At 40.6% G+C, this 23,699-nt stretch overlaps 1 protein-coding gene across 2 annotated transcripts in view; it reads left to right on the top strand.

The window, feature by feature from the left end:
• LOC127351914 (leucine-rich repeat-containing protein 49) overlaps nt 1–19,275 on the top strand; it is a 32,234-nt gene extending 12,959 nt beyond the window's left edge. For both annotated transcript variants that reach the window (XM_051379913.1, XM_051379912.1), the window contains 9 exons: nt 639–786; nt 3,021–3,104; nt 4,621–4,796; nt 5,531–5,626; nt 11,700–11,934; nt 12,834–13,019; nt 13,600–13,709; nt 16,861–17,014; nt 18,432–19,275. In XM_051379913.1, coding sequence (XP_051235873.1) covers nt 639–786; nt 3,021–3,104; nt 4,621–4,796; nt 5,531–5,626; nt 11,700–11,934; nt 12,834–13,019; nt 13,600–13,709; nt 16,861–17,014; nt 18,432–18,647 — 1,405 coding nt within the window. In that variant the 3' untranslated portion in view covers nt 18,648–19,275. The remainder of the gene's footprint in view (nt 1–638; nt 787–3,020; nt 3,105–4,620; nt 4,797–5,530; nt 5,627–11,699; nt 11,935–12,833; nt 13,020–13,599; nt 13,710–16,860; nt 17,015–18,431) is intronic.
• The last annotated feature ends 4,424 nt before the right edge of the window (nt 19,276–23,699 follow it).

Genomic DNA, 23,699 nt, shown 5'->3' with positions numbered 1-23,699 from the left:
TCTCATTCATCCTGTTTCCTGACTACCCCAAATTAAATTTGAAATGGGAAATTTTGCTTTGCATCTGGTAGAGCTGCAGCTGTTCTTGCTTCAATAGTTCATCAGAGGTTAATTATCTGACCCTATTTTGCATCCAAAGAAACCTCTGGCTAGTATCAAGCGCAGTGCAGTGTAGTAGGTCCATAAGTGGTTCCAGGCATATGATTCATCAAGGTTATCATCACAAATTAGCAATGATAGAATCTCCACTGCCTTACATAGCATGACTGTGCTTTTTCATGCCTCCTTTTGCCACAGGGTGACAAGTGCAACAGTGTAGTGGATTTTTCTCTCTTCATTGCCCCCTGAGTAATGTCAGGCTGCCAGTGTGCCTGCTAAATTACCAGTGTCTTGTTTTAGCTTGGCTCCATTCTGTCAATACAGGCCTAAATTAAAGGTTCAAGAATCAAAACATAGATGGGGGGCAGTTTTCTTGTTTGACTTATCCGGTGGATGACTCAGGCTTCCCAATACTGTGTTAGGTCATCATGCCTCTGTATCATTGAAAAACATTCAGTGTACCTTGTTTTTTGTATTGAAAACATCTGTGCATTTTAACTCTTGATCTCATTTAAACTGATTTTTTTCTTTGTGTATAGTTTTGATCAGCTAGCCTGCCTTGGAGAGTCACGCTCCCTTTCTGAGCTCACCCTGGATGGGAATCCTGTAGCCCTGGAGACATGGTACAAGCAGGCCGTCCTGCGCTGTGTGCTTCATCTGAGACAGCTGGACATGAAGCGCATCACAGTAAGGCTGAACTGCTTACCTTTGTCTGTGTGTACAAGAGGAAAAACTGACCCCTGGCCAAATTCTGCTAATTATAGCTGTAGCTGTTGTTGTCTGTAGTTGTCTGACATGTTTTCTTTAATTCTACACATTTAAGACAGTGAATCACATGATCAAAGGGGAGAATTATTTTTTTTTCATGCTATATTGCCATTATTTAACATGTTAAACAGCGAAGAGGCCAACTTGTGTAGAGTTGTGGCAAACCTAAAGCTTTAAAACCCTCACAGCTCATGACTGTGTTGTACTTTTACAAAAGTTAGTGTTACGTACGTTGACATGCTGCCACACCATTATGTCACCATATGTTCCTGACAGCACTGTACATGTTGATTCTTGAGCGTGACTCTGACTTGACATAAACTTGATGATTCCACAGTTCAGTACAAACTTAGGATGAAGCCACATAGGCAGTCTCCCATTCACTGTCAGTGGGGCATCTCCAAGCTCCTGTACATATTGACAACGCTATACTCTTAGTCTTTGTTCTTTGACATTGGTGCAGCATTCATCATGTTCTCGGTTGCATCAGTGACTAAACTATAAACTAAGCATTTAGAATACAGTCCAACAAAACAATGATTATTCTCAAGCATAGATATGAAGTCACTGTATTTATATAGCATGCCAACAAAGTGCTACAGTGAAGTATCAGCATGTTCTTAGAGGCTGTCAAGCAGGGAGCACCCAGGTCTGAGCTTGTACTTTAAAGGAATCTGTAGTACCACACACCTTGCCCTCAGAACATACTGTGGATACTTAAAAAAAACAAAAAAACCTTGTAACTCCAATTTCAGCAATTTTCATGTTTTTACTTGAATTTTAGGTATATATGGTCCTTAACAGGTTTAGCAAGTTTAGAGCCCATTAAACCTCTCCAACAAACTACAGTCTGTAGCTGTCAATCCTAAAAACAGGCATGACGTTTTATTTCCAGACGGTTTACTTTTGGGAGATGCAAAGTTTTGATTTGACAACAAAGTCAGCCTAGGACTGGAGTTCCCATATTTTAAAACGATGTCATGATATTGCTGGGGGCAAACTTTGTATTAGCCACTGAAGATCTAGATTTTCCCCTCCAACTGATTTGGAAATACTTGCCCCCAGTGCTAGCAGCACTATCCTGTCAGTAGAAGTGAGATCAGATTATCTGAGATAAAAAATTTTTGCCTGACTGCTGGCAGATTGGTCATTATTTATGAATGAAATGAGAGTTAATAGTGCAAATGAGGAAATACAGTACTACTGTCCTGCTTTGGGCTAATTTAACAAATGCTGCTTCTCTGTTTCAAGTGGGGAAGATATATTCCAGAACGGGTTGGGTTATTTTAAAAAGCTAAATAAAGGAAGTTCAAACAAGAGACATACAGTCGACTGGAGCTGTCTCTGACAAAATATATTATCACTGGGCTTATAGTCATTATATTTGATTGACTAATAAAACATATAATACCTGGAAATACATTTAATAATGCGAATAGAGCAAAGACAGCTATTATGTATGTGGGAATATGTTTAGTTTTCAGGAAATAACTCCTTTTAATGTTTAAAATGGTTTAATTTGATTATTAAGCTGGAAATACTGTAGTTTACTGAAGCCAAATAATCAGCGTAATAGACTTTGTGGAAGCTGTCCAAACAAAGACACTGTTATTGCTGAGAAATAGCACCCTTTGCAATCAATAAGATATTGATCAATTATACTGAGTAGCATATGCACTTTGGTCATTTTTTCCACAAGAAGCTGTTTTCCTCACAATGAGGTTAAATTAGTGACATACAGGCCTGGCATATTAATCTGTCTCCACCTGCTGACATCAGAGCCTTGACTCCTGTGAGGTTAGCGTTTTGCCTGTATTGATCAGACTGAAGCATCGTCTCTGCTAGCTCGTCACAGACAACTGAATATCCCCCAGCTCTTAACTGGCACACTCAGATTGTGTTGGCAGCATTGCATTCTGGGAGTTTTGGCTTTCCCCAACAGCTGGGCTCAGTTGATCCGAGACTGAAAATCAGACAGATAATCCTGTGATGCAGCCGGCTGCTGTGAGAATCTCTCCCATCCTCCATAGTGGTCCAGTTCTGGTGCAGAGAATAGTCTTCCGGGCGGTGTCTTTTGTGGTTCCCCTCTCTCTTGAATAATTCACAACTCATGAATGGAGCGACACTCTGATTGCACAAGCTATCTTTTTCAGGACGAGGATCGGCGCATGGCTGGTGTACAGGCTCGGAAAGAGGAGGAGAAGAAGAGGGAGAGTCACAAGCAGACCATTCATAAGGTACCACTCTGATCTGGATGAGCTCCCGTTGTCTTTGTCTGCCTGGATTTAAAGTTGAATTGTATAGCAAATACACATGACAGCCTATATATCATTAATAACCTTTTTCATACACTGCGTGTTGTATGGTTAGTTTATTCTTGGTAGGAAGAAGATCATTTGTTGCAAAGTTTCAAAGTACTGAGTGGAGCTACTGTAACATTTTAAAACCATATACTGTATTACTGATCTGAAATCTGATTAATAGTGTTTTATGCATCACCTGTATATATATGTTATATTGTATATAGTTTATTTTGAATCCAATGCATAGCCAGCATCAGGCCATTATTATTATATTAGTATCCAGGTTAAAAGCAAGGGTTAAGTGAGTATTTGGATAATAACTGACCTCTTTAGCCTCCTAATGGTAGTTTTGGCTTTTTTTCCCTTTTTTTTCATTTTGATCAACGTGCCCATCAAAATTTTCAAAATTTGATGGAATAGCTCTAAAATATTAAGGTCATTCTCAGGATTTGTTGCTCCCCAACTCTGCTCCCTTTACTTATGTGTCTTCTAACATATGTGTCTTGTGATTGTTGAGGCTGTGTTTTAGTGGGCCATAAATATACTTTTTGCATGCTGACATGAACTTTCAACTTTTCAAACGTATCCACATCAGTACCTCAGTAATACACAACTCAAGTGCCCTATGGGAACATTGTTAATGTATGGGGAGGGATACACTGTCCACAGTGGTACTGTATCTGTAAATGACTCTGTAAATTATACTTTATTTTTTAAATGGTCTAAGATGTTCTGTCTTACACAGGCATCTGTTTTGCAGTAAATGTATTTGTGTATGTGTGTGTGAAAGTATATATTGATGTGCCCCTGCTGCGCCTGCACTGCAGTGGTTACTCTTGCTGAGAGATGGTCTCTGTGTGGAACATGTTGTCTCTCAGTAACCTAACTCCTGCTAATCCCTTGTGTTGAGAAAATGTTATATTGAATGCCACAGCCAAGAGTTCGTAAGGGCGAAGGATTCACTCTGAATTGATATTGACTCACCCCTGCGTCGGGGAGTGGCACATTCCATGACTGAGCATATTGAAACTACAGCTTGGCCAGGAAAGAACAATTGAAAGAGCAGAGATCTTCTCTCTTGCAGGGAATGGATGTCATTTTTACTGCTGTAAGAGCCAACTGCAGTTAAATAAAAATGCTGTGGTAACAGACGCAAATAAATTGGACCAACACATGCATATACAGTTTCAGATCTAACTTTAATAAAGTGGGATATCTGCCAGTAAGGCCAGTAAGCAGTTTTCTTACTCTCTTCAAAAACAAAGCTGTACCTCAGAGACAAGGAAGGCAGTAGGTATAAGTTGGCCTGTGATTCTGTCAAGATATACAGAGGTTCCATTATCTTAGTATATGCACTCTGTGCTCTGCTAAAGAGAATTGTCACTTGAACTTCTCTGTCCTGTGTGTGTGTGTGCGTGTGCGTGTGCGGGTGTATGTTGTGTTTATCAAGGAGAAGCGGCGTCTGGCCATCCGTAATGCAGCGCAGCAGTGGGAGGGTGTCAGGGCCTGCCTGGAGCTGCCACCAACAAATGGTGCTAAAGAAGAAGTCAGTCCGGAGAACAGCCCTGCCCACAGCCCTGCCCAGACCAATGGTCTGGCACAGGAGCCTTCTCCAGATGAACCCAGGTAAACACCAGAACATTAAGTCACATCACATTTCTAGAACTAAGGGAGTCACTGGCTGTTAAGTTACCAGTGTTGTGTGTGATTGTGTTTGATTTGATCTTCAGTACTCCTGAACATTGGAGGGGAAATCTGGTCATGGAATATCTGATGAAGAGGAGCAATTTTAACATAAAATCGTAACCGTTCAGAGCTGCTGGCATACTCATTGTCACCCTGATAATTTAAAACCAGTTTCATGTTTGCAATGTTTGACAATTATGTCATTATGTCATGCTATCTGAATGGACACACAATAGCCAGTGAGAGACATATCAACAAGATGAAAAATATTATGTTATCTCTCAGAAGATAAAAAGAGACATCAAGATTTGTAGCCATTTAGTTTGATTGGCAGCTGAGATGGAGGAAAGTCTATTGATGTGTACCTAATAATAAAGGGAAGATGTGAGGAGAGTGAAGCACGTGTTAGGGTGAGAAAAATGGATGCATATTTTCTGGCATGGTAAACATAATAGTTTAGTATCTTATATGATGCAGTTATTTCTAATCTTGTAGTGTCTGTTTCTAATTAGAGAGCAGAGAGTCTGTAAAAGTTCTTCCTATGTTTGTTATTTAGCTGATTTTAAAACCCCTCTAATCTGAAACTGGCTTTACAGCCTTGATTCTCGTTCATCTGAGAGCGCTCTGAAAATGATAGTTTAATTTGATGCTGAGTTTTTTTTTTTTTTAATCAGGCGGGTAAGCCCAGGTTCAGGACCAGAGCGACCATCAGGGGGAACGGAGAGCCGACTCCGCACCAACAGCCGTCCAAACAGCCCTCGAGATCCCAAGTAAGCCAAAAATACATGTGTGTGTACCCCGTGCCGTATATGTCTACATAAAATACGAAATAAGCACCCGCCCCTGGCTGTTAAATGCAAAAAAGTAGTCTTAGATCAATACATTAGTAAAGTTGTCTGTATTGACCAGTAACTTTATGAGACACTGATTGCATATTTTATGAGTTTGGTACTCCATGATGGTTTAGAGACAGATCTATTGTAAAATTGAATAAAGGATCAGTTCACTCACACGTATCTAGCCATGCACATAGTTCTGGTTTTATTGCCAAGGTTTTGAGATACCTGGCATTGTGACACAACTATTGTATCGGTCGAATGGAATTTTGCTTCAGGCTATGTTTCATGAAGTACGGTAACATTGAAAAAGGGTAGACAGACAGACACTCAAGATACTTACTGACCAATGAAGAAAGCTAACTTTGAAGGTCACACTGAGAAGGTCACACAGAGTTGTGTTCACTATCCATCAACCTAAATACTGAAATCTGCAAAAACATTACATAGCACAGAATAATCTAAATAGAGCATGTACACGTAGAGAGATCATCCTGGTTACAGATCTGATCCCTGCAACAGCTGGTACATCAAACCCATCTTGAAATATTCTTGAGCAACAAAGTGACCCCTTTACTTACTCCAGGGGGCGTGGGTCTTGGCTGCTCCTGGGCTCTGTGAACTCTCTGGGAAAATCAGTCCATGCATGTCTAAGATGTCTGAAGACAGTTTTCTTCTTCCACTGTCTAATGTGAGCATAGAGCTCTGATATGCACACAGATTGTGATCCAGGTCTGGATGAGTTATGAGGGGGAGGCTGAGATGAAAGTGGGGGCTGTGTCAAGGACTATTATTACATGTTTCAAAGATGGCTTTTCCTTCCTGCACCAGGATATGAAAATGGCCCCGAAGCGCAATCCCTCAATGGCGATGGCTTTCCTTTACAGGGTCTATTATAACTTCAGTCATGTGGCTTAACAGGTTATGGTGACGAACAGGACTCACACGATTCAATCTACCACGCTCTTATGGGTTGGGAGTTGTGTTACTTTGGCTCGTATTGAATGACAAAATAACACAGCCCTTTACAAAGCCTGGCACCACCAGTAACTTAAAAGAAAAACAAGATCTGTGACTAAATGGCCAAAGGGTAAAATCCTCAAAATGCCTGGGTATATCTACAATAGGTGGGAAATTTAAAGATTGTTTTCTTCAACACTGTGTGGGTATACTGAAGTGTTATAATGCCTACACAGTATACCCCAGTGACCTCAGAAAGCTGTTAAAGTACTAGATTCAGAAGAAAATTACACCATCCTCCCCAATCTGAGCTTGTCTTTGTTTTTTGGGGCCTGTGAACCACTCTTGCCTCACTAGTGCATGACATCACACATCAGGTCCTTGGGGGTGTGATTTCCCAGGAAATACTAACAACAGGAAGAGGTTTTGCACCCTGAAGAGACGGTGTATGGTTTGTTACATGTCATCAGTAATCCTGTTACTCCAGAATCTCAACAGATTCTTGGTTTCCCATTCAGGGCTGGACCTGGCACATCCACACATCTGGAGCTGCTCAGTGGCAGCCTGGGGAGCAGGGCAATCACTTGGTGCGTGTGTGTGTATATGAGTGTTCCTTCCCAACTAACAAAATTTAACTCAAAGTCTGCTGAGAACTATTACTCCATAGTGTGTATATATATATATATATATATATATATATATATATATATATATATATATATACACACACATATATTATTACGCAATTTGAGGCAATTTAAGAGTAAAACACAACTTTGATTAAGTTTTTAAAGTCAGAACAATGGATGTGATTAGTCTCAAGTTGTGAAAAATCTGTATGGAGAAAAAGTAAATCTAAGAAAATTAACACCACACTGCCTTATAGTTAAATGTGATGAGAAATCGGGATAAAAGATGAACATTATGTCATCTCTGGTTAGCATTAGCAGCCCCAGTTTGGTGACAAATTAGAATGAGGTTGAAGTGAATGTTGAAAGCACGTTTAGCATGATTGTGTCAATGTGTTCCTGCAATAAGTTATGGGACAATAGCCTGTGTCACTGCCAAAGTGATGCAGACCCAAGTTTATTCCTGTGCAAACAATTTAAGATTTATTTGACCTCATCTCCACTGAGAGATGGGAGTTTGGGTGCGTGGCAGTGGAAGAGTTATTACTCAGAAATCCAATAGCGGGGTTGGTCACCATGTGGGGAGATGGAAAGGTCTTTGTACTGTTCATACATTCATTTAATAAAGAGCTGTGCTGAGATCCTGAACAGGTGGTTTTTCAGGCACATAAATCAATGAGTTATCTTCACAACGGTGGGAGAGAAGTTAAGCAGGCTCCTCGATGAAACCTGAAATCCAAAACCACCACATACTGTAGAAACACACTTTACAGTAACAGTCGGCTGCACTCAGCACCCAATAAGCCCAACATCTGCACTGCACCAGTAAGTGCCACTTGAACCATTTGTTTTCACTTTTTAACAGGGTGAAATGATGAAATGCTCTTTTGAAATGACAGCTCAGAGAGTAATGTTTCATATGCATCACTACCACCTAGTATTTAGGCGATTGGAGACATGTGTATGCTACAAGCCATGTCTTTGGGGAGGGATTAAGCTGTTGAGAGATGACAGATGTCCTTTTAAAAAATCTTGTAGGATTAAGTGAGATAGCCCTAATTGAATTAGATTCAGAGTCCAATTGGCCAGAGCAGGATCCATGTAATTGTGACAGATTCTTCATTCGGTCTTCCTCGCCTTGTTCACTTCTTCTCTCAAACATTAGTCGCTGGGTTCATGTCAGAAGGGGATTCAGAGCCACCTGGCAGCCTTTCAACTGTGATTATGGGGGAACAATATGTGACACAGTGCAGAGTGTGTTGATGGCACCCTTCCAGGCACACAGAAGTTACTCTCATTCTTTACCTGACTTATCTACATGTTACGCTCCATCTCATGCCCCACTCTCCAACTCCTCCTGATTTACTGCTTTTGGCAATCCTGCATATGGGAGGCGTGGCATATCCTGACAATTAAACTGCCTTTCAGTGTCTGGCGCCTCCTCGTCCATTGCTGGCCAAGTCCCATGTTTCAGTTCATGAGTGTGCTTGCACCAGGACACACTTGGACTTTAAAATGTCTTCACTACCATGTTTGGTATTAATACTGTGACTATTGCACCTGCTCTTGGTCAGTGCCATTTCCGTTGGAATGCACATTTCATTATCTGGACGAGTACACTCATTGTTTAACATGTACTTAAACTTGCTTTTGTAGCTGCCCTCATTGGAAGAATCTACTATTTTGAGGCCTGTTCAAGTCTTTCAATGCCCACATCAATTCCAGCAGTTAGTAGAAGAACTAGAGTAATAATTGACCTTGTGTGCTGTTTAAGGTGTCCTGTTTTCCAGACGTGTGTTTTATAATTTCTAGTGCAGTGCCCGTAGGAAGTATGTATTGCTGTAGAAAATGGGAGGTTAAGTAGCTTTTTCATGGATGGCCAAATGAGGTTGTGTTTGAAGGTGGGACGTCAGGGACATTTAGGTTTGTTGTGAAATGTGTAGATTGATAACTATTGTGTTTTCATATAATTTGTCTTTTCGCAAGGACACTGTAGGGAGATGAACCCCATTCCACTAATGTGAAAGTACCACACCTCATGGTCAGCGCATATCAATTCTGAAAGAAGAAAGTGAACTACATGCCCGAAAAACAGCGTCTGTCACCGGCCAAAAAGTGTTTGTGATCAAAAATCAAAAATCACCGTCAGCCCTCCGGACCGAGACATCAGTTTACTTTCACTTTCTAGGATGTTTTGGCTCTGCAGTGATTGGCTCTGGTGCGCACGTGGCTACGGTGGCTGTTGTTGACAATGCTAGCGGAATTCGGAAATAATTTATAAAATAATAATTTCTTAACGGTATCTTTATAGTCCAAACAGAGCCGACGTTGCACACCCTTAAACCACACAGCAGCCATGTTGAAACTCTCAGGTCAGTCTGATCCTGATCTGCAGAGATATTTGAGCCACACACACATAGACACACACACAGACAGACAGAGATTTCTTGCTTCATAGATGGATAGATAGATAGAAGATAGATAGATGGATAGATGGTCTTGGGGGGGGGGCTTTCTTTTCTTTCAGGGGATTTTTTAGTTGGAGTTGGCGGTTGGCCACTGGGAAAAAATGACAGCAAGGATGACTTTGCCACACCATATCCACTTCTCTTCGTTCTCTTATCCATGGCATCCCCCCACATTCTCCAGTGACCATTCCTTGACATTTGAGTAAGAATGGCTTTCGTACAGGCTGCATGGAGGATCACCTTATGTATCATCTAAGAGTAATGTGTCTGGAATTAAATATGATGATTGAGTGGGATATTCCCTGTCAGTCAGTGGTTTACTGGGAGAGGTTCAGGCTCTATTACATGATTAATCCGGTTGTTGTGTTTACTGGCAAGTGTAATTTGTGTCTCTCCCAAAGGGTATTTACAACTAACTGAACTAATTAAAACTGACTGAACTCCAAGGCAGACTATGGCCTCAGAGAACACTTTTGAGTGACATCACACTGTACACTTAGACGTCGTAGACACATACAAGCAGACCACACGCACAGAGCGTTTCTCAAAGACCTAACAGCCATGGTCTAAACTGGTACTGCACTTTACCATCTCCTGAGGCACCTGTCCATTCATGTGTCTTTTACACAAGAATTAATCAGTTAACGTGACTCGAGGCCAATGCATCACCCACATTGACATCAGGTTCTTGGTAGAACCTGATGTCAATGTTGTTTCACCTCCAGCAGCTTACACATATGGAATGGATAGTGGATAGAATATTCCACTATGATTACTGGTTAATGAACAATCAACCATCCTCACTGTCGTCACCGTAAGTCACTTGAATACAAAGTACAAATCTCTTTTTCTCGATTGAGAGGATTCGCTGCTTTTCTTTGTCTATGTGGTGGTAAATTCAACATCTTTGGGTTTTGAACTGTTAGTGGGAGAAAAAAAAAATTTGAAAACTACACCTTAAAGTTAACAGATTAATCAAGAACATATTCTGTAGATTAATTGATAGTGAAAGTAATCATTAGTTGCAGCCTATTACACAGTCCAATCTCCAATCTACCGTAGCATACCTCTCATTTTGAAGATGGCCTTTAATAATGCAGTGTAATTATTTGTCTAATTCTCAAATTTGATCCTATTTTTGGTGCTCAGTTTAGAAGAAGAAACAGTTCCTTCTCTCCGGTACCACCTCTGGGGGATCAGTCTTACTGTGCCTGTAACAAAGGTGGCCTTTCCAAAGAAGCTTCAGTTACAGTACAGCTTCATTTTGTTTCCCTATGTATGTACCTCTCTGTCTAAAGTATGTCTGCTGTCCTTTTTCATCTCATTTTCTTTTTCTGTCCCTGACTCCCACTCTCCGTCTCACTTCACTTCTCAAACACACACGTTCTAAAAATCGGTCTCAACAAGATTGGATTTAAGTTCTATAATCAAAGGATTAGTCCTCTAACCACTATGGCTTTCTGTTGCGGCGAGATTGGGAGGGTGTGAAATATGAATAGGGGTGATTAGTTTGTTGGCGGGCTGAACCCGAAACGATCAGTGTTGAGTAGCGTGCAGCCAGTAGCCATCTGATGCCCTGCTATGCTGAAAAGTCCCCTGAGTGTCAGCAGACCCAGAGGGCTGAGCACACGGACTCAGGCAGAGAGATTATGTCTCCTTGAGACTCGCCCAGATTCTCCACTCTCACGACTCTCTTATCAGGGAAGGGCACGTCAACTGTCGTTTAGGAGAATGGAAAGCAATTAGGCAAGACAAATAGGACATTGTCACTAGACCCCCGCACGTTCTGTAGCGATGTTGCTTTTTCCTTTTAGCATAATGTCTCCTTTTTCAAACAAATGTACTCAAAGCACTTGCCCAAAGATTCAAGTTTCATGAAGCAACTAATTCTGTGCATTCAGCAAATCAAGACTGATTTACAAAGACTGTCTGTGTGTGTTTACTTTGCAGGCTTTTGGAGGCAGGGAGCGGCAGTGTTCAGAGCTTGTCTCTCTCTGACAGTCACCTGGCGGAGCTGGATGGAGACACATTGCGTTTATTCGGACTCGGAGCCCTGGAGGCCCTAGAGAGGGGCTGGGGAGTTCAGACTGCTGGTGCTGTCACTGTAATAACTTTCCGCTACATCAACTTTGACGCCATTGTACCAACACTGCCGCGAATAAGGGTCAAGTTCCCCAATCTATCGGTGAGGGATCAAGCCACGTACCATAAAGAGCATTAGTAATGTTGACATAAATTGCTCAAGAAGAAAAAAAAGGAGATTGTATGTTTTTCATGTTACCTTTAGATGTGGTTGTAGTAAATGCTGAATGTCCAAACACCAAACTGCCTGGTCCTTGTCATCAGCCTTGTCGTCATGTCCTTTGAACTATTTCCTTTTTTGTGGGACTGGATCACCACAGTAAAACAATGTACATCAAAGAGAGCACTGATTTCAAGCGGATAAAAAAGAGTTGATTTAGCTGTACCTAGGGCTTACAATATCTGATATGATTATTTTACTTCAAGCCCACTCTGCTGCCTCACAGACGTTCCTGCTCCTAGGCATGAAATGCTATGATGCACACACGGCAGGGCTAATTAGGAAATAAGTATGTATGTTAGCAGGGTAGTCTTCTTGCTTCTCACAGTGAAACAAAGAGAAGGGGAAATACAGAGAAAGAAATTTAATTAGTAAGTAAGTATTATTATTATTCAAAATGTATCTTTGAATTTGAAACAAAACAACTACAATACTTTTTTCCTTTGTACTATTTTGTCAGTATGGACCTCATAATGGTCTTAAAAATGTCCTTAAAAGTCTTAAATTTAATCTAATGAAACCTACAGAAACCCGGTTTTAAATATTATGAATGAAAACATTTGCTGATGTAACGTACAGTATAATTAGGTGGATATTTTTTATCCAAAGCATCTTACAGTTTTTGAAAGAACACTATTTTAAATTGATTTCTCAAAAGAGAATAAAACACCTAACATGGTTAATCTTTGCCATGACCAACTCAGTGAGTTACAGGCATGAACAAATATACATTAGGTATCTAGTTCTCTCTCACTGAAACCAACTTGTTGCTTTTTCTGCAGCATCTGATCTTCTTGGAAACCAACATCAGCCGTCTGCCCCAGCTGGCGGCCCTGGCTCAGGTGAGGCGTCTGGACCAGCTGACCATCCACCCAGAAGGCAATCCAGTGGTCAGTCTGGCTCTGTGGCGCTCCTTCGTCATCTACCGCCTCCATCACTTCAACCTGCAGAGGATCAATGGACAGGAGGTGGGGACTAGCTTGGTTTTTAATGCAGCCATATAAAGACAGCATCTTGTGACATCTTTGATAAGAATTACTAAGAGTTAGATGAGAAGATTGCTACCACTCTCAAGTCTGTGCGTTAAAGGTAAACTAATGTCCAGTAGCTCTTAGCTTAGCTTAGCACAAAGACTGGAAAAAGTGGGAGACACTGGCCTGGCTCTGTCCAGCACCTCCAAGGATCACTAATTCAAATGTTTTATCTTTCTTTTTTTATCTGTACAGTCTGTCCAACTATTATTTTCTTATTCCCCACCAGAAAGCAACATTTCTTTTAATCAAAATGTAACTATTTCTTTACTGTTACCAGCCTTAAATTATTGGCTCATGATCTACCTGAGGATTTGGTCTCTAAATTAGAATTATTTGAGTTGATTAGAGTTTTACTTTTTGGCTGAGGCTACAACTTTTGAGAAAATGGTGTAACCCATGACAAAGCATGACTCATACTTTTGTGTTTTTAGGGTGTAGAGATACACATGAAGTAGCCGACCAGTCAAGCATTGTTTGCTGTATATCTGAGCTCTCGTTCATGTGTCTACCTCAGGTGACCATGAATGATGTGATCGCTGCAGAGCGTGTGTTTGGGACACTGGGTCATATAGCAGCCACCGAAACTCCACGTTGCCGGCTTCTCCTGCTGCTTGAGGAGTCCAGGTGAGAACAACATAAATTAGCTACAGTTTGATGTGTTTGCTGTGTCCTGGACAGTGTTAGCTGTTCGTTTAGATATGTAAAGAATGTGCGGATTCTTAAATGTGTATATGTGTGAACTACAGCTTACAGCTTGTGAGTATGTCGGCAACTGTACATGTATATGCATGCCTGTGCCTAGCATTCAGCGTGTATACATTTGTGTGTGTGTGTGTGTGTGTGTGTGTGTGTGTGTGTGTGTGTGTGTGTGTGTGTGTGTGTGTGTGTGTGTGTGTGTGTGTGTGTTCACATTTGTGTGAGACAGCGAGACAGAGCCTGGCACCGAGGAGCCAGGGAATTAGACTATGTGTCTCAGGGTAAGGGTGGGTACTTGGCACTTCGACACAAACATTCCTCTCTCTCCCCAGCCAACAGTTCTTGAGGTCTGTCACTCTTCTTGGTTAATGAAAAACATCCTCGCAAGGCAAAAATCAGCTGAATTTGTCACGCACAAGAATATTTCTTAATAGTTCTTATTATCTGTTTGGTTATGGGCAGACTACATTTTGAAAGGTCAAAACACAGTATTACTGTACAATCCAAAGATTGGAAAATTGCCAGGTCAAATCATCTGACTGGTTAAGAAACCTGTATTACATGTAGTTCTCTAAATAACTTCCATTTTGATGGCCATAATTTGGGAAATGACCTGCTCTGGTTAGAGTTATTGCGTTAGAGGTGGAAGACAGTGACAGTGAAGTAAATGTGATTTTTAGTGGTGAGGAAAAAAGAAAATGCATACTCAATGAAATATAATTCATAAATACTGTTGAGCAGTATGTGAGTCTCTGAATCTGAATCTGAGCTGTCTCTGTATCCTCAATTGCCCTTTCCGAATGATGTTGAAAATGAACTTGTAAACTTTAGGAGGACTGACTCTTGGCTGCAACTCACCCTGATTCATACACTGTTATGGATAGATAATACACAACAGCCCAAGGTCGAGGATTATTTTCGCATCACAACTGAAATCTTAATCAGTGTTATCTGCATGCAGATTCATTACCCCGTAAGTCAGTATATCCATTTGTCACACTAAATGCTGTTAGATTGGACCTCTTATCTGCCAAAACCTTCCTGTTGTAGGCTGTATGTCATATAAAGTCTATTTTCTGAATGGAAAAATACTGCAAAAAAGCAGAAAACACAATAATAGAATAGAATAGAGTTTATGTGTCAGGTTCCCACAAAGCTCTTGTGTTGCTCAGTGGGTTGTGGGTTTAACACTGAACACGGTTGTGTGTCATGGTTCCTGCCTAAGTTAGTGTGTAGAGCTAGGCCCTTAACATTCCCACTAGGATCCTACTTCTGTAAGATGCTTTGGATGTTATATTACATGTGGCTGCAATGTAAACTTCCTTACAGAATACATGAACTCATTACCTGTGTGTCTTGCAGCATAAGGAACGCTAGCTATAAGTAGGATGAAATGTACCTAAAAAATTCTGTTTGACCCAGATGTGATACTATTTATGTTGCAGCTGTTCCTTAGCTATAGGATTTTGGTTACAGTTTACTGTGGCTCCTGTAAAATGGATCATTTGGCCTGGCGTGAAAAATGGTTTGAAGAGCAACATTTTATGGTACCACTTCCTTGCTAGTGTTGCTGGGCTAATGCTAGCTTCCTAATGTTTCAGTTCCATGCAAAATGTTTACTTCCGATTGTTGTCTTCCAAGGTGGTAATGCCCAAAATGGCCTGATGAAAGATTGCTACCATCAAACAGAAATGTGTTGTTTTTTTTTAATGAAGGGCAGTATTATCCTCCCTTACCTCCTTGTTTCTCCTCCCTCCCCTCTAGCAAGGGTATACAGTGCTCGCTACCAGCATGAAGCGTACCATCACAACACAAGGTCCTGCTAATAGGATGCTGTTTGTCATTCTTCTGCTTTCATTGGCTGTTTATTCCTAATGCTGCACTGTACACAAGGTGTAGTAAATAAAAAAGAAAGGCCTGAAGCATTTTGTTATCAGATATGTTTTTTAGGACAACACTTAGGTGTCATGGTTTTTCAAGGTTGTTTGATTTGAACCTCAGATGATCCCTTGTCCTTGTACCCTTGTTGAGAACAAGGAGAGCTTCTACTTAACACATTTCAGCACTAGGAGTCTCACTGAAAGGGAAGACATCAAGGGAAACTGTTTTAATGTGGCACCAAATGCAGCCGCTATAATGCTGAAGGCTCTTGTTGGATAAAAACGTAATCTTACAAAACACAACAATATTGCACAAGACCTTTAAATAGATTTCATTGGCTGTGTGTTTGTAAAAGGCAGTCAGGAACTACAGTATCGTGTTAACTTTTGGCTCCAACACAAATTTAAAAAAAGTTTAAGTAGTGTCTCAAGGTTTTCACCAACATTGCACAAGAACCATTTGATTCAGTCTGAGTTTGTTACAACGTGATCATAACTGCTGTTCTCTCAAGGGATGTTTACACTCAATTACACATAGGATTTGTTAGATGGATACACAACACTTACTATTCCCCATGCCCATATGATTCTCACTGATTTTAACATGAACACACACACAGGTCTACCTTCCTTGAGCTTGTTTTACCTCGTTACTCACTTGTGTCTGACACACTAATGTGTTTTGGCATATACACACGTGCACACAGGCATGCACGCCTGTACACGTACACATACACACACACACACTTTACAAACTATCTTATCCTATATGGAATGTTTGCCTCCAGCTTCCTCTGAAAAGACTATTTCAGCATCCTGGCACTGGCCTGTGGAACATGTTGGTGCAGTAGTGTATCACATGAGATTTCATACTGATAGACAGCAACATTTGATGTAGTTTACATCACTTTGAAAGTCCTCTACTGCTTTTATAAGTGTCCACATCCTGCTGCTGAGTGAGAAGAGTGAAATTAAAATGCTGACACTTACATTTACACTGACAGCAACAACTGCGCTGTCTGCCGTCAGTTCTGATGGATTTCTCAACCAAGTCAGTTTTTTTATTTCTTCATAGTGCTAAGGAGAAAGTGTCATTTGATTGACACAAGAATATATTTTTTTACCTTGGTGTCACTCACTTTCTGCCACTGTTCCTCCCCTAGGTGTCTAACTTTCTCTCCTCTCTCCTCACCCTGAAGGAAGCGCCAGCTGCAGTTCCTGTTGGAGGGGCGTGGCCGGCGGGCTGGACTGAGTCCAGAGGAGCTGCGAGACAACGGGAAGCTCCTAGGGGAAGGCCTGAGCAGAGCGCTGTTCAACTACCCAAGCAGAGACTGCAGTGCAGATAGCCCTGAGGTCAGTTCTGTTTTTTGTTTTATATCTTTTTTTACAATTGCCAAGTGGTTTGGGAAACTGCAACAACTCCGGAAAGTGGCTGAAATATTAGTAAAAGCTAGTTTGAGTCCAATATCAACCAATTTTTCTACAACCAACAGCTCCTTGCTGAGTTGTGGTGTGACATACCTTACCTCCATTATACGTCAGCCTGTACATTTCTTTAAAAATCATTTGAACCATTACTTTCTGCTGTAATTCATGGTGATGTTTCACCCAAAAAAAACTAGAAGTCGCTAAATGAGGTGGCAACAGCATACTTTACCAACTCACAAGTATTTCCATGTAAAAGCCATCATCATAAATCTAGCACGGCATCAGACAGGAAAACACTTTCTAACTGGTGTGTGAGCGTGTGCGTGTCACTAAACAGGATCATGTGGGCACCTGCCATCACTATTTCAAAACCACATCTGAATTCACTTTCTGTGCTATTGTGTTGTGGTTCCTAGATGAAAACAATGCTGTGCTCCTAGTCTCAAACATAACTCAATGTTCATTTCCACTACAGTAATTAAATAGGATTTGGGATAACAGCCCACTCAGCAGTTGAGAAGCTTAATTCTATCAACAAACAATATCAATCATTTAAAGCAGTTCATCACTGCATTTTGTAGTTAGTATTGCCTCTCATTTCTTTCTGGCACACACTTCACTCCCTTCCATCAAGAGGGTGTGGAGTGGTGGTCTTGCTTTTCTGTTCCTTGGTTCCTGTCCAGATCCCCTATTTCACTTTAATCCTTGTTCCATTAAGACGCAGATGCACAATTTTCATCTAGTAAAGATTTGAAACTACATCAAAGTGCAACTTTTAATTCAATTAATGGGTTAGGCTGGGATATGTGCAATACTTAGAAGTATTGTCTGTCTAGCTGAAGTGTTATCCTCTGTGACACTGTGTATATAGCTCCACTGTTACTCCTAAATTGTTGACATATGAGGATGATATCGTTGCATTAGGAAGTCTAACTATATTTTGTGACTCAATTCAAGTCATCAAAAGTAAAGCAGTTTAAGAATATTAAGTTATTTCACAACTCTCTAAAACACCACTGTATATCATCACACACTGGCAGGAATTTCAGAATCCTCTGACATTGAAAGAATATTTTAAAGGCTGTAAAAAATCATTAGGTTATAACATATTTGTGCGTAATAATGCCTGTGTAAATCATTTCGGTCACCAAATACTGACACACCTGTTAGTTGACATTCTAAGCAATAGTCTCCTGCTTCTGAACCTGTATTAAACATGTGCACTGTGATAGCTTAATTTTAAGTTATGATACATCTAATGAGTTTCACTTGTCCTTCCATTGTTAATATACTTAATGACAACTGAATCAACATGAAGGATATTCTCTTCTTTTCCTCACAGGAGGGCACTGTGGAGTCATCGGAGCGTGCTGCCATGATAGAGCAGTACCTCCAGGAGTTGGTCCAAAGGGCGTCAGACACCAATCTGAAGGGCGAGGCTCTGCACAAGCTCTGGCCCTCCATGTTTGCAGAGATGGTGAGGGACTGTGTGTTGGAGATGAGGGACCAAGCAGCCTTCCGCCAAGCCAGCCTTGCAAAGCTGTCTGAGACCAAGTGAAGAGGACCAAAGGTTCACTCTTAGACACACACATGCACACATGTGGACATAGCTTGCCTGGGCGCCTCCAGGGCTTCATCTCAAACTCCCTAATTCTAACACATCATCACTTAGTGACTTATCACTGACTATCAGTTATTAAAATCTTTGGAAACTGAAGGCTGTATTTCCCTAGTGTGAGGGGAGCTCTTTCTTAGGACGGGTGTAGATGGTTTTAAAGGTGTCTGAAGAAATTATCATGACAAAGGCATCTTGATTGAATGTAGATTTTCACTGAAAACACTGTTTTGATTCTTCAGTGCTCGGAGCTGTAATGTACTTGAAGAAAGTTAAAGGGACTTATTGACTCACAGTGCATTATGGTCTCTACGGAGCAACCTCTGCACTTTAAAAGTCTTCTGAATGACCCCTCTTCACCATTACTTTCATCATCTGAACATGTGCGGTGTCTCTTTTGTTGAGACTAGAATGATTTTTCTGTGTCTTAAATCTTCTTTCACGCATCGCTCTCTCACTTTCTCCTGCCTGATATCAAAAGAAGGGCACGAACAAGGACAAGGACTTTTCTTTGTTTACCACTGATTTTCTGTATTGTACTTAGTATTAAAAGATTCTGTATTAACACTCAGTTTGTGTACATGGTTTGCATGACTGTTTTTCTCACAAAATCTGTCTACAGGAGTGAAAAAGTCATGTTATTAGGAACAGGGGAAGACCTGATGCCTGAGTAAAGAAAGACATAATGCCACCTCTCAAGTGCTGGTTCTCTTAGGCAGTTCACACTTGCATTATTAACACCTCATAGGCCATTGGACTCCCATAAGTCAGAGAGTGTGTGTGTGTGTGTGTGTGTGTGTGTGTGTGTGTGTGTGTGTGTGTGTGTGTGTGTGTGTGTGTGTGTGTGTGTGTGTGTGTGTGTGTGTGTGTGTGTGTGTGTGTGTGTGTGTGCGCGCGCGCGCGTGTGTTGGAGGTCCAGGAGCTATGAAGGGGGTCCTCTGGGTAGTCTGAACTCAGACTGGAATGTCCCTGGAGGCGTAGAGGCTTTCTCACCACCTGTTCCTGCTCCACCATCCCTCAAAGAAATTTTTAACCCTTATTTAATCAAGCATGAAGGTGGATAACGCAGCAACAACCTGGAGGAGTAACTGCAGGGGGATGGAGTGTCAGAACACCTCCACACATAAACCAAAGAGTTGACAGGTACCGCTGTCCAATGTCATCCACTCCACTAGAGATGAATGCCTTGATTATGGGTATTTGACTTAAAGAAGACGAGAGCATCAGTTGTGTGTTAAATGAGTTTGTCTCTTCTCAGTGCTGGGTTGTTGTTGTTGTTTTCTGGTTTTCAATAGTATCGGTGACTAGTAGTTCTTGAAGATTGTAATTTTGCTTTCTATGACAGTCGTGTCAAAGGTTGCTTTAGTGGAGTACATTCAGTACTTTGTAAACAAGAATACTTTTTAAGTTTTTAAGAAGTGGTTAATGTTAGAACTTTATTGTTCTAACATTGACCTCTGCAATCTGTTGAAGATTTTCTCATGATACTTATTTTCCTACTAATGTGTCTATGCTCCAATATACTGGTTAATCTGAATTAGAAGACGGAGACGAATACCTAAACATGTTTTAAGAAATATGACTGCAGAATATGTTGCTTTTTGGGGCTGCTGTCCCCTGATTATCTCATATGAACCAGGGAAATAAAAGCCATCTTGCCTGCTTTCACAAGAAACCACAAGTGCCTGCCATCACAAAGCTACAGCAAGTTTATTTTAAGCAGCTCTGATAAACAACAGTGCTTTGTGCTGACACATTTAGTCATTTTATGGGACTACGGCTGTCACCATTGTCAGAGAAGTGTAGTCCCAAAAGACTGACAGAACTCCCTGACTAGTGCCAGTCGCATAGTTGGAAAGTATTTTAAAGTTCAGACAGTGCAGTTCAAAAGGCTGAACATATTAAAGCCAATATGTCTTGGTGAGTAATAACCCACCATCAATCTGTTGCTCAAATTAAAAATAATACTTCTTCTGAACACTCAGTATATGAGTTGGGGCTTAATATGGTGGTGATGTCAGGTGTCTCCGTCCATTCATCCACTCAACACCTTCTTCCAGAGCAAGGTATTTTAGATGAGTTTCCTTCTTTTGTTACCTTCAAGCCAAAATGTAAGCTTTTTATAGACCCCAAAATCAAATATAAAGATTGCCATGACGACTTGATGCCCATGCTTACAGGGGAAAATGTTTCTTATTTGAATGAACCGATGTGTGTACACTACAGTGTGTTAAATGGTAATCGTGTTTTGGCGGTTTATATATATATATATATATATATATATATATATATTTTAGTTACCAGGGCAGTAATCTGGCTGGTTTAAGTGTGTTTTAAACAAATAAACCTTTAATTATATTAACCTATTCATCTATTTAGCAAATACTGTAGTAACGCTGTTCAATATTTTATTCTGTTCAAGTGTTGAATATTGTTTTTGTCCAGTCTCTGACAACAGAAACTCCTCTCTCCAAATCTCGTCTGGAGAGGCCATTTAAAGGGCCATCCCGAACAGTTGTTCATTAACGATCCTTTAATTGGGAGCTTGTTTGCCTGTGAAGGGTTTGGAAACATTGGGGTTAAAGACAAATTCCTGAGCAGCATCTATATCTATGCACCACTGAGGATCAGCTCCCCTGCAGATACATACAGAGACGTATATGTACGTATGGTGCAGCATGTAGATGAGTGGATGGACTTCATAGACACATTGACACTGGTAGAGTTCACTGTATTTACAGATAATGTTTTCCTACACCATGAAGCCATTGTGAAGCCAGCATGTTTACAGACCACTGCTGTAATGAGCTGCATACTGTATGTCACATAGTGTGGTGTAAACTATAGAACCATCCACAGCTCTGTTTTTTTCTGTATAATTAAACAACCAGGCTGAAGAGTGCACACCGAGCCTTTTAAGGTTATGAATATAAGAAAGTGGATGTCAATGACTGTCCCCTGGAAACACATGCAATCAAGCATGAAGGGGGATAACACAGAAATGACCTGTACACAGGCAGATTTTAGTTATAATGTTCATTAAAATGTATTTTTATCTAAGTTGTTACCTAATCACTTGGGTTAGAGCCATTGAGATATTGGGTCACAGATAAAAGTGACTTGTGATAAATCAAAGCAGTGTTTTTTTTTTTCCGTCACAACAGCATCATTGTAGGCCTCCGCTCTGCCAACGCACAGTGGACATGGGCCAAGAAGGACTAAAAACAACTACACAGTTATTCATATAAGTGTATAAAAGTGATTCCGTGTTTGTTGGACTCACTCTAAGTCTGTCTTGTGTACCTCTACAGTATTTCCATTTATTATTAACAACTATTCCCTGTGTACTTTTTGATAACCCACAGAGAACATGCCTGAACTTGTTTCATTCAGCTGTAGGTTTAATAGCTGTACCTGTTTAACAGAGTAATGTTATTATAATTTTGTACACATAGAGGAGGTGAAAGTAATTGCAAAAAGAGTTGGTGAAACAACAGCAGCATTATTGCACCAATATGGACTTAACAAAAGGCTACAGTTGTGCAATATTATCTTCACAATTTGTGTTCAGGTGAATGACAAGCAATAAACGTAAGCGCTGGTTTGGAGACTGCAGTGTTGATGTGCTTGACCCTCTCATAGACTTTTGTCTAGTCTGGAGACAAGGCTGCCAATTCGTTCCACCTCACAGGACCAACTATTAGTTTCTCCTGGAATGAACCAAGTGTATTGTGTATTGTTAGCCCTGCACTCCAAAAAATAACCATCTGAAACTGAAATTTCAACTTCAATGGAGGTTTATTGCTTAAAGAAACATAAAATCTGATAACATAAATGAGCAACAAACACTTTTAATGTGACGTCTGGAGAGGCCATTTAAAGGGCCATCCTGAACAGTAGTTCATTAACGATCCTTTAATTGGGAGCTTGTTTGTCTGTGAAGGGTTTGGAAACATTGGGGTTAGCCTTTTAAGGTTATGAATATAAGAAAGTGGATGACAATAACTGTCCCCTGGAGACAAATTTCCCCTACTGTGGGCTGTATATACATTAGTGTGCAAAACTTTGGGAGCATCCTCAGCTTGGGGAGCTTCTGCATAAACCATGCCCCATTTTTCATTAACCTTAAAATCATTTAAACTGTAGCTTGTCCAATTCATTTTATTTGTTACTTTACACTAAGTCTGGGTGACATGCTTCTACTTAATTAATGGTCATGCACTGTAATAGATTATAAACCGCTATAGGACCACTATAAATCCTCCATCTCCTTGGTAGTTCTTCTACCACTGAGAAAACAATACAGCTGTCCTGAGCTGAATGCCAAGAAAAAGTTATTAAAGTTACAGCATGTTTCAAGGAATTCTTCTCCTGCATGCAGTGTCCTGTAACTAAAGTTATCAGTAACCTACCCCACCACCCAATAAAAGTGATAGAGTGAAATAGAGTGTGGCCAACATGTCATCAACTAGACAAATTACTTTTTACTTTTTTTCTTCTGGACTGCATGGCCAGATACCTCAGGGGTAGGTGGAGTGAATATATTTATTTTGTGATTTGGGTAAACTGACCCTTAATTTTGTATAATATATCACAAATATCCTCTACAATGCATACACTGTAGAGGATATTTGTAACTGCTGCTGATTCTACTTATTATCAATGTTTTACAGTGTGATGAATCCAAAGTAACACCATGCAAACTGCTGAAGCTGAGAAGATAAATAAGTTCACGGTTTACTCTTAGCTGTCTTGTGTTAAACCATCACAGAGCAGACACTGAATGCACTTAACTGATGTCATTTCGCAGGGTATTCTGGGGTTTTTCTCATGCTAAAAAGATGCCAGGTGCAGCTTTCAGCTTTGGCTTCACTTCACTTCAATCAGATCCTTCACCCGCCTGTGGCTCCAATAAGGACGTTTCAGTATGGCGGAGATGAGCTCTCTCTCTGTTTCTTCCACACACACAAACACAACCGAGCCACTCGCGCCAGT

This window comes from Dicentrarchus labrax, unplaced genomic scaffold (genome assembly GCF_905237075.1).
Source record: "Dicentrarchus labrax unplaced genomic scaffold, dlabrax2021, whole genome shotgun sequence".
Taxonomy (NCBI): domain Eukaryota; kingdom Metazoa; phylum Chordata; class Actinopteri; family Moronidae; genus Dicentrarchus; species Dicentrarchus labrax.
This window is presented reverse-complemented; position numbering and strand designations above follow the sequence as displayed.